General features: G+C 40.5%; 1 protein-coding gene across 8 annotated transcripts in view; it reads right to left on the reverse strand.

The window, feature by feature from the left end:
* Frmd7 (FERM domain containing 7) overlaps positions 1-14,024 on the reverse strand; it is a 50,977-nt gene that overhangs the window by 9,843 nt on the left and 27,110 nt on the right. For 4 of the 8 annotated variants that reach the window (NM_001190332.2, XM_006541505.4, XM_006541506.4 and 1 more), the window contains 4 exons: positions 13,693-13,797; positions 12,861-12,903; positions 10,095-10,173; positions 7,266-7,363 (listed from right to left, as the gene is read on the reverse strand). In NM_001190332.2, coding sequence (NP_001177261.1) covers positions 7,266-7,363; positions 10,095-10,173; positions 12,861-12,903; positions 13,693-13,797 — 325 coding nt within the window. Of the gene's footprint in view, positions 1-7,265; positions 9,278-10,094; positions 10,174-11,581; positions 12,904-13,692; positions 13,798-14,024 lie in introns of those variants that run through there. The other 4 variants (XM_017318537.2, XM_006541508.4, XM_006541507.4 and 1 more) reach the window with 3 other exon arrangements.

Raw genomic sequence — 14,024 nt, forward strand, 5'->3', positions numbered from 1 at the left:
TGAAATTCTATCCCTTGGGGCCACCATATGTGATTTTATTGAGGACTTATATTGATATTGAGAACATAAGCAGATGGCTGTAGGCCAACCTACTGAGTATTCATTGAAAAACAGGAAAACCAGGTATGCAGGAACTTTAGGTATGAGTGCACATGGTGATGTGCAGAGTAAGGAGACTGCCTTCATCCAGCTAAGGATGGAGGCTTTGGAATTCAGCAAACCTGCCAATACCTTGATCTTAGATTTCCAGCATCCAGAATGGTGAGAAATTGTTTTTTTATTGTTGTTGTTTTTTTTTTCTCGTTTAATCCACCCACTTTCTGGCATTTTCCTATGAGAAGCCTAGTAAAAACTTATGTAGCCCCAAACCTATTTCTACTGTGATTGTCCATTATCATAAGCTGAGAATAAAAATCAACTATTTTACAAGCCAGCTATAGCCAAGTCACCACTGTATAGTCTGGGAATTTTGTAAATCCCAAGAGTTTGAATCCCCAATACACAAATAATCCTTTGCAAGTAGCTGGCAATTTATCTATGAACCTAATTTACTGTTTTTCACATGTTTCCAGTTTATTGTTAGAGACAACCATTACAGGATTAAATCTGTGCAGCTGCTGCGTACTTAGACATGTCTCCCACTTCTGTAAATGGCCTTAGGCTTCTTTGACTTTTGTTTTCCTTGTAATTGCTCTGTTTCTTCTGTGGGTCTAAAATTCACATGCATTACCTTCTGACAATTTATTTCTCCTAAAGTCAAAGTTGAGAACACTTTGTTCTCCCCATTGTGATATTTAATCTAGGACAAAGTGGGTAAGAAGAGGTATAACACCTGTTATTCATATACATTCTGTTTTTAGCTCATAATTAGAATATTTCTCTCTTCTAGTTCATCTTTTAAATACCTTTCCCACTTCCCTTCAAATTCATGACCTCCTTTTTCATCAGTTATTTCATGCATATACATATGTGTGTGTGTGTGTGTGTGTGTGTGTGTGTGTGTGTGTGTGTGTGTGTGTGCGTGCATAGTCTTTAAGAGTAATACACTGTGGGATCCTGAGGCGCTTTTATATTGAGCAAAATATGTGTACAATGCTAAAAACACTGTATAAATGAGGAATTAAGGAACCATGTTCATCCTGATATACATTATCTATGAAAAGCCTGTGGCTGACTTATAATCATATCACATGGTGTGAGAATCAAGGCTTTCCCTTAAACTCAGGAATAAGATAAAGATGACTGCTTTTATCATATCACCCAGCATTATGCTTGAGGGTGTAGTAACTATAATCAGACCCCCAAAAAAGATATATAAAAGTTTTGTAGTGGAAAGTAAAAGATAAACTGTTTCCCCAGAGACACAAAGATCCGATATTTTCAAAATTTCAAGAAAAACATAGAGAACAGTGCAGCATGAAGGGTCAAGAAACAAACTCTCAGAATTGTTTTTTGACAAAGGTGTCAAGATAGTGAAATGAATAAATAAAAATCTTTTCAATGAAGTGTTCCAGGACCAGTGGAAATCTATGAGAAACAAATACTACGATGCAATCCAGTCCAGTCAAAGCATCAGTCTGTACATTAGCATTCCGTAGCCAGCAATTCTACCAGAATTCCTGGTAGACAAATCCTTCTGTCTTGTCCAAATAGCTGGCAGTTTACCTATAATCTCTTGAAGCACACCACAAAAGCATATGAAAAATGAACTCAAAATGTATCAGAGGCATAAAGCTAAAGGTTAAACCTCAAAAAACAATGTAAAAGAAAAATAAAGAGAAGAATGTCTTGTGGCTGTCAGAATTTGTTTTGTTGTTGTTGTTTTGTTTTGTTTTGTTTAAAAAAACTATTTTAAAATCCAATGGTAAGATTTTAAAGGCATCAACAAAACATCATTGGTTGGTTGTGGAAATAATGTTAGATTAAAATTTTATTTAGGGGCTAGAGAGATAACTTAGAGGTTAAGAGCACTGGCTGCTCTTCAGGGGTCCTGAGTTCAATTCCCAGTAACTATATGGTTACTCACAACCATCTATAATGGGATCCAATGCCCTCTTCAGGTGTGTTTGAAGAGGGTGACAGTGTACTCACCTATATTAAACAAATAAATAAATCTTTAAAAGGGAATATTCATGCCCACACACCTGTCCTCAACTTTGGTTAGAGAAGCCTCCTTTTGCATTGGGCAGCTGCCAATGCAGAGAGTAGTAATTTGTCAAAGTGCTGTAAGTAAGAGATGGGGTGCTCAGCCCATCACCACTATAGTTCAGGGAACTTAGAAGAATAGAAAGCAAGGAGGCAGAGAGAATAAAGGAGCTGGGGCATGGAGCATGTCTTCTGGACACAACAAAGCCAGCACACTATGAACTCTCAGCATCAATGCTTGCCTGCACAAGATCAAACAAGCCAAAATTTTGGCAAAGGTAGGGTAGGTGGTCTCAGGGCCCCAGGCTTTACTAGGAAGGGGGGCTACTCGGAGTTGACAGCTGCTGGAGAAGAGAGACTCATTCTTCTTTGAGGGTGTGGCCACTGGTAGGTTTCCCATGTTCCAGTGGATGGCCCCATATTCATATGCATGGGGGCCGTATTAACTAGATTTATCAAAATTTGGGTTAGCAAAAAGAAATCGAAATGAGAAGAGAAGACATGAAGTTGGGAGGGGGATATTTTGGAAGAAACAAAGGAAATTGGAGTTGGAAAACAGTAGGGTATGACTGTATTTCATTGTATGCATATATGAAATAGAAAATAATAATAACCACACTAATAATAATAATAATGATGATGATGATGATGATGATGATGATGATGAAAATGATAGTTATGCAAGTTATGACATATCTCTTTATACCTACTAGGATAGCCTTAAGATAATACCAAGTGTTAGGGAAGGTGGGAGAAGTTAGAAGTTTCATACATCCTTGATCAAAGAATGATATATGTGTACTTGGAAATAACAGAGTAAAATACATTAGTTTGTTGAGTTAATTGTCATTGATAATTATTAATATAAAAAATGTTCAGGAGAAATGTATCAGACAACTGGGCAATCACCTTTCTAAGAACCTACACAAGAGGGGAAAAAAGCATATATCCCTACGAAAACATGTATGTTAACATGGATACTATTATCCTTAATATCTAAACTAGAAACTTGCCTAACTATCCATGACAAAGTGAATATATGAACAAAGGGTAATAAATTCATAAAATGGAATGAAGAAACTAAGATATGCATAGATTTTTTAAAACACTGTATTGAATGGAGAAGCTAGATGCAAAAGATCACACTTATAATCTTTCCACTTCTATGATATGTCCCCAAAATCAAACAGAAGTATAGAAACAGAAATTTAATCAGTAATTTCTTGAATATGAGGAGGAGAGGAGAGCATAGCAAAACATATCTTACCTCCCTCTCCCTACCTCCCTCCTTTCATCCCTCCCTCTCTTCTTCTTTCTCCTCCTCCCTCTCTTAATTTCTCTTTTGAGACAAGCTGTGTAGAGAAGGCTAGCATGAAAGTTGAACTCACAGAGATCAGCCTACCTTTGCCTCCCAAGTGATGGGATTTAGGAGAAGTGCCCACCACCCTCAGCTTTGTTTTTGAGACAGGGTCTTTATAGCCCCAGGCAGCCCGGAAGTCATTATCTAGCTGAAGATAACCTTAAATTCCTGATCCTCCTGCCTCTGCCTCTCATGTGCTAGGATCACAGGCATACACTATCATGTTCAATTTTATGCAGTGCTAAGGATCAAACCCAGGGCTTGTGGCAAGAAAGCAAACAAACTTATACCCCCAGTCCTGAGAAGTTTCTATTGACATTATAGAAATGTTCTAAAACTGGACTATAGCCATAGTTGCATAGACATTAATTTACTAAAATACTACTCGTTTACTAAAATAATACTTTGTTTATGCATTTTAAATAGGTAAATTTTACAGCATGTAAACTATACCTCAATAGAGCCATCTTTTAAAAATACAACTCATACACATGTGCATCTTTTTTATTTCTTAAGAACAAAACCCTAGGGGCTGGAGAGATAGCTCAGAGGTTGAGAACACTTCCAGAGGTCCTGAGCTCAATTCCCAGCAACCACATGGTGGCTCACAACCATCTATAATGAGATCCGATGCCCTCTTCTGGCATGCAGGCATACATGCAGTCCAAACACTGTATACATAATAAGTAAACCTTTATTTAAAACCCTATAACAACCAAAGGAAAACGTAAGAATGCATGAGATCATATTATTTTCATCTCCATGTGCTACTATGGTAATTTAGCAAGATAATTGGTACCACCAGTAGCAGGTGAAAAATGCTATGTCCAAATGGTAGCCTTTCTGGTCCAGCTCCCATCATCTCTCCTAGAATCTCTTATTGTTCTACTTAATATCACCGTTATCTTCTAAGTTATATTTTACCAATACCTAATTCAGATTTTGTTCACATATTTAAAATAGAAGCCAAGAATCCCTTTCTATGGCGGTGCTTCTGATGGTTAAAAATAAAATTCTCTTTCTTTCATACCTTAGTCTTCTGTCTCTATGGCTCCCCATCACATTTAGAGTAATGTTCTAGGTCTTGAATGTGCATTTAACTCCCCCCTCCCTTCTCACTAAGGCTTCAGACAGCCACAAAGGCTTCTTGATGTTTCTCAAACCCCCAGGCATGTTCTTTCTCTCCTCTGGCCTTTTCCACTGACTATTCCAGGTGTGTGGACCTCTCTTTGCACCTTGCTTTATTTCCCTGCCTCCTTCCAACCTCCCATCAACTGTCACTTTTCCAGTACACTTGCTCTCCTCACATTATTGAAATACTCTGTATCCATACCTAGAATCCTCCCTCCCCCTCCCACTCTCTATTCTTCTCTCTTGCTCTTAGCACCTCCTAATATTCATCAGATAGATAGATAATAGATAGATTTTCTGAAGTCCACCTTCTTGAGTTCTTTATATATGTTGGATATTAGTCCCCTATCTGATTTAGGATAGGTAAAGATCCTTTCCCAATCTGTTGGTGGTCTTTTTGTCTTATTGACGGTGTCTTTTGCCTTGCAGAAACTTTGGAGTTTCATTAGGTCCCATTTGTCAATTCTCGATCTTACAGCACAAGCCATTGCTGTTCTGTTCAGGAATTTTTCCCCTGTGCCCATATCTTCAAGGCTTTTCCCCACTTTCTCCTCTATAAGTTTCAGTGTCTCTGGTTTTATGTGAAGTTCCTTGATCCACTTAGATTTGACCTTAGTACAAGGAGATAAGTGTGGATCGATTCGCATTCGCATTCTTCTGCATGATAACAACCAGTTGTGCCAGCACCAATTGTTGAAAATGCTGTCTTTCTTCCACTGGATGGTTTTAGCTCCCTTGTCGAAGATCAAGTGACCATAGGTGTGTGGGTTCATTTCTGGGTCTTCAATTCTATTCCATTGGTCTACTGGTCTGTCTCTATACCAGTACCATGCAGATAGATAGATAGATAGATAGATAGATAGATAGATAGATAGATAGATAGATACAGATAGGATAGAGATTAGATGTAGATATAGATATAGATATAGATATAGATATAGATATAGATATAGATATAGATATAGATATAGATATAGATTCTTATTTTGCTCATTCTCTGACTCTCCTGCACTGTCAAATGCTAGCTCCGTGAAGACAAGGTTTTGTGCTATGGCTCACTGCTATGCTCTCAATGCTTACAACAGACTCTAACACAGTGGTGCGTAGTTGATAATTTTTGTTGTTTAAAGAATGACAAAGAAAGATTACACTATGAGTTTCTAAGAAGGAAGATTCATTTGAATTATGCAAATCACATTAGGTAGTCACTCTCTAGTTAGAGGTGCTTAAGAGAGATGTAAGTAATTAAATGACAGGGCCAGAATGCTCAGATGCCTGAATGTCTAGCCTGGAGCAGGCCCTCAGCAACTATTTAACAGGTGAGTGAATGGACAGATAAATGAGCAATTGGGCTGTGATTCTGTATGGGACACAAAGTCTGACTGGGATTGACTGTGAAACACTCTCACTCAAGACCTTTCAAGATGATGCTTCATTTGCCACCATGTCTCCGAGAGAGACGCCCTTCCTGTGCTATGTGTGGTCATTGTTCATCTCCTGTGTATGCTGCTTCTTGTGCTACCACAGTTTTCATGCGTTCTCTGCCTACCATCACAGCCAATTCCCATGTATCCCTTGAAGCTCCAGTGCAATAGCCACCTCCTCCATCAGCTTTCCTTGATTCTTAGGGTTTTTTTCCCATCCGCTGCCCTTTCTGAGAACCTGGAGCTCTCTTGTGCCAGCTGGTAGTCACTTGATACACGTCCTAGGATGCGGTCCCTGTCCAAGCACTCCATTGTGTTGTTCTCAGTGAAATCTGAAATCTACCATTTATGGACTGGTTGAAAGGTAATGAACAAAGGTTAAAAATGAACTTAGGAAATAAACCAAAAATTGAAGTTATAACTGCGCAGGATTATCAAGGAACAGGGTATTCTTGGAAGGCCTCTCCAAAATGAGAAAGTCCAGCTGGCCTTAGAAGAGATGTTATCTCCTGCTGCTTAGTCTCTACTCTCCAGGCTGTAGGAGAAGCATGGTCTGCTCCACAGAACTCCTTCCCAGGCAGGCTGCCACTGTTCCCCAGAGGCCCTCCAGTCCACCTTCAGTGTTCTTTCTAGTCAAACCACTTGGCTACCAACCCTTGGGGAAACTAATATATGTCTGGTACCATTTATCCTTATAGCCTCTTTCCACCTTCTCCATCCCATGATTTAGTCTCTGGAACTGTGCTGCAAGAAATATGGACCTGAGGGATATGCTAGAACAAGCAGAGGGAGTAGGGAATACTTGGTCAAATTAGTGGCAAAAATTATTCCAGCCAGTTCTGGGTAAACAAGTGAAAGGACAGTGACAGCAGGGTAGGTAGGCTAAGGTCGAGGAAAATCAGCAGATTCTACAGTTCAAATCATCAGAAGTACCTCCCCAAGAAGGTATTTGTGTCACTATTTTAAACACTAGGACATTCAGGCTAAGAGAAATACAGGAGTTTGCCTTACAATAATGGTGAGGTAGTAGGACATGATTCAGATCTCAATGAATGCAATTAAGAATCAAGTCGCTGGAGCTGAACTAGGCCCTCTCTCCTCTTAAGGTTGAATACAGTGCTAAGCAGGCAAATTGAAGGTGCTTGCCCCCTTCACTTGCGTCTATCCCTGATGAATGGGCTGAGAAGTAGAGGTTTGGTACTTACACTGTAAGATGTGCGACACCATTAAAGCTGTGCAGTTGTCACTGCATGGAAGCCTTCCCAGAGCCAAATCCTTCTTTATTTGAAGAGTAAAAAGATACCTGCAAAGGATTTGAGGAAAAGATCTTGAAAAAGAAGCAGGAGTATAGGAAATAAAGGAAAACTTTTCTTTCTCCCAGTCCCAAGATAATTCAAGGACGGAACAGCAGCATCCAGTCAGTTGGAGACCTTTTCCTGGGTGGCAAATCATACACAGGCTTTCCACCATGCACAAGCCAACCCCAGCCCACAACTTGGCTGGCCCAGCACATTGGCACGTTCTGCAACTGTTAGAAATTGCCCTGGCTGGAGCCTGCCGCCAGCTCGAGGGACCTGGCCAATCCTCTTCTGGTGGTTTCTGTCATGGAGACAACCACATCCTGAGCTAGAGAAACGGGTGTCTCAGCAAGCAGGAGTAGATTCTGGGGGACACAAAGAACTATCAAGTAAGCAGAGCCACAAGAATTCTAGAGGCTAGTGGAGCAAGAACAACACTGCATTTTATAATGATGCCAAGTCAGGGGCCAAGCCATTCTGACCACGTGGTACCATTCTAAGGTAATGAAAATAAGGCTAGACCTTAATAAATGCCATCAAGTTTAGCCTACTTATCCAAGGAGCATATTTCAGGATTTAAGGCCATCAAACCATGCTTGTGCCCATCTTATTCCCTTGCCTGCATCCCATGTAACTATCAGCCAGAGCCCAAATTAGTATTTTACAAACAATTGCTATGAATCTAATGGCTGATGCACTCAATTATACAGAGCCTTCATCAAAGACCAAAATAATAATAATAATGATAAATGCAGGTTTGTGTTTAGGGCTCTGACTAATTGGACATTTGCCACACTTAAGGCCTTAATAAAGAAGAATTCATGTGTGTGTATATTGTGTGTGTGTGTGCATGTGCACATCCATATGTGTGCGTACAAAGGTCAGAGGACAATCTTTGGTATCAATCCCTGCCTTCCACCTTCTGTGAAATAGGATTTCTTTGTCATTTGTCACTATACTCGTCAATTTAGCTGGCTTGCAAGCTTCTAACGATACCTCTCAGCCACCTGTAGAAGCACTGAGGTCACAAATGTGCCCCTTTCCCAGCTTCATGTAGGTTGCAGAGATTTGAACTCAGGGCTTCACACTTGTGTGACAAATACATTTCCAGCAAACTACCTCTTCAGCCCCAGAGTCCATGTTTTGATGAATAAGTGCATTACAAAGACCCCGTATTATCTGCTTTCTTGTCCAGAGCAAAGTCCAGTTCCAGCATGTTCTTTTGTATGTGCAAAACCCATACATTATCTACTATGTGTGTTTCCCTGTATAAAATACAGTTTTCTAGATGAAATTCTAGGTGGATTGTTCCATATTTAATGCTCCAAAGGCAATAAATGTAGTAAAAGATAGTTAGTTGCAAGTGATAGATGAAAGTTTGGTCTGAAGAAACTTGTCAAGCAATTATTCAGTTCATGAAAGCTTTAAGTATTATGTCCTTTCAAATTGTATGTGTCTCTAATGCGCTAGAAATAAGTCACTTAAAATGGTTATTTTTTATATAATATTCTCAGAACTTCCTGTGCTGGCCCCAAACAAGGCCTTATTGTAATTTCTACGACAGGTAAGTATTATTCCTTCTACTTGTTGATGCTGGGTTACTGAATGCACAATGATCTATCTCGGCAAGTGGATGACAACAAATAGATTTTGAGAGAACCAGGGGAGGTGAGGAAGACAACTTGTGCAAAGACCCCACACTAAAGGAGAAAGTCAATGTGCTCCATGAAGAAGGGCCAGATGCCAGGGAGATTAACTCCCAACCACTGTGAGTTTTAACTCAGTTAACTTTAGCTTCCAAGACATGTTACTCATCTGTAATCTAAAAGAGCTAGATAAGAATATTTCCTTGGGGGTTGGAGAGATGTCTCAACAGTTAAGAGCATTGACTGCTCTTCCAGAGGTCCTGGGTTCAATTCCCAGCAATGACATGGTGGCTCACAACCATCCGTAATGGGATCTAATGTCTTCTGGTGTGTCTGAAGACAGCTACAGTGTAATCATATACATACATAAGTAAATATTTTCAAAAAGAATATTTCCTAGACCTGTTTTATGTGTATCAGTCTCAATCTAGAAAGCAGAATACCTTTTGGAAGGAGTGTTACAATGACAGTGCCACCTTTCCATAGTATAAATACATATCGCTATTACAGATACTTCCCGTTCTGCTTATGGGATACATCCATATGATTACAAACAGTGGCTGTCCTCAGTTCCATGCTGATTATATCCCAGATGGTATGAAATGGAATATAGGTGCTGTTGTGGCTGTTAATGGATTAAGCCACTAATTCTAGAATGTCATCCTTTCTTAGATCTGAAATTTGGAAAGATTAACATTTGGAGGATGCAGCCAGCTTATCCTTCTTTCTAGCCCAGTGGGTCTTCACCTTCCTAATTCCTTTACTATCGTTCCTCATGTTTGGTGACCCCCAAACCATAACATTATTTCCATGGCTACTTTATAACTGTAATCTTGCTACTGTTATGAATTGCAATGTAAATACCTGTGTTTTCCAATGGTCTTAGGTGACCCCTGTGAAAGGATCATTTGCCCCGAAAGGGGTCATGACTCACAGGTCGAGAATAGTTGTCTAGTCCCTCAGACCTTGTAGCAGAGAGTGACTTAAACCTAAGCCATGCAAAAAAGGAACTCAGAGACCTTTTTTCATCAATAGTTGGAGAATGGGGATTCTCTAGTAACATCATCCAGCACACAGTGAAACACTTTACCTTGTGAGTTCTTCCCGAAGATGTCCGGGGTCCACTGGGAAAAATTTCACCATAAATTTGAAAACAACCTCCTTAGGATCTTAAAACACAATATCTCCATAAGTTTTATTTAAATTATCATTAGAACAGTTAAAATAATCTCATATACCCGCACTCTCACACACACAAATACAACAATCATGCACACAAATGTGTATACACACACACACACATGCACACACACTGTGTTCTGCCTCCCTCCCATCTCCTTTACTCCTTCCCATAGACTTATTTTACATTTCAGTTTTACACATGTTTACTGTTATTATTTCTGGATTGTAACACTATGTGTAGAGCAATTCAGAAAGTCTTCCAACTCATCTCTTTCACATCCTTTCCCCCCATTGAGTTTCTTTTGTAAAGATGTGTCCATGTGAGGCCCATTCTGTCCTTTCTTAAGAAGTGAGATTTTTCAAAAAGATTATTTCCAACTCGCTGTCTGTGACTGTTCAATCCTGCCTGAGAAAAGAGCCCAGCTTCAACACAAGCACATGAATGGATGCCTTAAAGATTTCATAAAATGAAATGAAAACTTAAGGGTTCTTTGGAGAGTCAGTTGTGTTGTATTTGCTGGGGCAAACATGTGAAGGAGTGTTTTCCTGAAGTGGACACAGGTGAAAGGCTAAGGCAGACTTGTGAAGTAGTTTGGCTGAAGCAGACACAGGAGAGAGGATGTTCTGCTAAAGCAAGCATGTAAAAGGACACAAGATGAAGGATTCTTCGCTAACAACACACATGTATTGGCCCACCTTACATTTTGTAGTTGAGCTCCATTTGTCAGGACTCCAGAGAGGGAAACACATTAAAAAACAGAAAAACCCTTCAGGTAGTGTGCTGAAGCTTCCTTGGACTTGGGCTGATTGGCAGAGTGATGTCTGCTGAGAAACGCACTTGCAAGACCAGTAGAGAACATGTGATGTTTAGAGGGAATATAAAAAGGACTTGATGGATGGTGACAGAGGCTGAGTTAGGCTTGCTTGTAGAGCTAGTTGCACAACACTTGTTGGTCCTGCATCTTCAGTGATCTTCCCTTCGCTGAGAGAGGCACAGCTGAGACCTTCTGCTTGGGTCCCTCCAGGTCCCTCCTGCAGAGGTTGAGGCCTGGCTGTCTCTGCTAGGTAGTACCCACCACTGCTGATTCATGTTTGCTATCCCCACTCTACCAAAGTAGACTCAACCAAACTAAACTGAACTGCTGAATTCCTGATAACAGAGATACGATTTGCTCCAAAGAACCCTTTCCAAACAGGTCCACTTCCCCCATGTCCTTTTGTTCCACTACATCTGAAGGGTGGTGGGCTAAATAGGAGGTTAAAGTGTTTAAGAACCATCCTTTAAAAATAGGTTAAAGTTAAAATAAAAGGAATGGAAAACAATATGGACCAATGTCTCTATCAATCTTAAAATATATCCCTGGAAAAAATACATCTCCATATTTGCACACCTACTTGCATTTGAAAATGAGAAACTTGAGGCTGGGAGTGGAGCTCAATGGCAGAATATTTTGCTAGCATGCACAAGGTCCTGGGTTGCATTCCCAACACCAGAAAAAAAAAGAATAAAGTTTGTTAGATCAAAAGTAACCACACACAAGTAGCAACAGTCTTATTTATTCAATACATCTTTTCTGGTTGCCTTTCATGTGCCAGATCTTGTCCTCTGCCAGTATTGGAAGCTAAAAGATACTCAAGTGCTCCCAGTTTCATCTGAGAGACAAAGAATTAAACAGACCAATTTTAGTACCGCAGAGTCTAGGCTGAGGAAGACTTCCTCCAGGAGTTGACAGCTAAGTAGGTTACCAGGGGCAGGAATTGAAATGGTTAATGGCAGAGACAAAGTGCTTAAGATGGAGTCCAGAGCTTTGCATACCATTGTAATAAGGTTGAACTTTAAAGGTAATTAGGGAGCCATGGATGTATTTTAAGCAGGAGAGAGATGTGGTCTGGGTTGTATATTTCACTCAGTCCCATGGAGAGTAATATAGATGCTTAATTGGAGAAAATTAGTTCAGAAGCTAACAGAATTATGAGATAATATCACAGAGCTGGGAGAAAAGCAGAGTCACAAGATACGTCAAGTTTTGAAGGGCAGATTAGAGCAAGGAACTAGGACGAAACACTGAAGCAAGGGCTCCCAAAGTGTTAAGACCTACTTGCAAACAAACAAAAAATACTTGTAGAATTAGTTAAATGTGCATGTCCCTGGACCCTTGTCCCAGGAATGAGGCCCAAGGATGATCTGTCTACATTTTAACACAAAAATCCAGATGAACCTTAATACCCATGGAAATGTGAGAAGCTATGTTCCAGAGTGTGAGATCCAGGAGTCCCTTGAACATCAACTGAAGCAAATGGCAAGGCTTGTTGTGATGGCATGAAAGGAAAGACTCTTCAGGCAGAAGGTGAAAATTATCGCAGATTGACATTGAGGGTGCTTGAAGATTCGCAGCGTCACAGAGTGAGCCACATGCAATCTGCTAGTGACATAATTACCAGAACTCTTCACGGGTACTTCAAGACCCAGCAGGGTGAGCTTCTTTCTTCATCTCAGACAAAACTAAGACAATTTTCTCTATTGCTAAACTCACTGGACAGATGAAGGGCTGATGTAATCTATGCAACCCCCACTTTCCCTTTTTTAGTAAGACGAAGAATTGCATGGGGCTATAGGAGTATTTCTCAAGCATGAGCTGAGGACCCCATCCCTTGAGTGATCTTCCATACTTACTTTTGACTTGCTTCGTTATGGGCTTCAGAAGTTCCAACCAAACCTGTAATAGCATCAGTGAAACACAGCAGCAGTGAGCATGGTTTTTTTCTTTCTTTCTTTTTTGGTACTAGATAAAGGTCAACGTCAAATGAACCAACACCAGGACTATTTAGATTTCTAAAGATAGTTGGAAATGAACAGCCATGTCAAAGAGATGATGTACCTTCGACATTCCCAGTCAGCCCCCTGGTAGTATTCCTGTAACAGTGTGTGCTGTTCACCTATAAACTGTGTTGTTGACATTTCAGTCACTACTTCCCTGCCTCCATAGGATGCTAGAGGTGTCACAGGCAAGGCTCATGAGTGGCTACAAAGACTCCTAAAGGCATTTGGTTTCACATTTATGGCCTGCATTCCCACTACCCTTATCCCTGCTCCTGCCAATGCCCACTTAATAATGAGCCTTTCTGGGAGGGTGCCAGAGTCCAGATATGTGAAGGCAGGATGCAGCAGAAGAACCTTGTAGAAGTTAGGGCCCGAGAAACAGGGAAAGAAATCTCCGTAATTACCAGGTCAAGAGTCTTAACTCTGGGGGTTGAAGTCCAAGGGGTCGAAGTAGATAAAATGTTGATAGTTGGTCAAAGAGGTGGGGCAGAAGAATTTGTTTGGCAAACCAAGGTAACTCAATACACAAGGCAGGAGAAGGGGAGACCGTTTTAAATGCAAGCGTTTTGTAAGGGATAAACAAGTTTTGCATTTTTAATCTGGGATTGAGCCCCACATACATCAGTGAAAACTGCACCTGGAAGCATTTCCAGACACACAGAAAACTGTAGTGGAACCCACTTACATTATTTCCAGAATGGCTGCAGAATTCTAGTCCAAAATATTCCTTTTCAGCAAGATTGAGATGGCCGCAGCTCAGGTTGAAGAGCGCCTTTCCAGATGATTTTTGCTAAACAAAGCAGAGATGATGGCCCAGTTTGAGTTCCTAACATGTAGAGCACGATAAAGCACAGGAGCAATGTCTTTCTTCAAGCCCCCACCATTTAGAAAACCTGCACACCCCTAAAGATGCTGAGAGCTTTACAGACACAGACACGGACACAAATCCACTTACAGACAATTTGAGCCACATCCCTAAAAACTCCTCCGATGAACGGCAAGCCCTCTTGGAAGGGA

This window comes from Mus musculus, chromosome X, assembly GCF_000001635.26.
Source record: "Mus musculus strain C57BL/6J chromosome X, GRCm38.p6 C57BL/6J".
Taxonomy (NCBI): domain Eukaryota; kingdom Metazoa; phylum Chordata; class Mammalia; order Rodentia; family Muridae; genus Mus; species Mus musculus.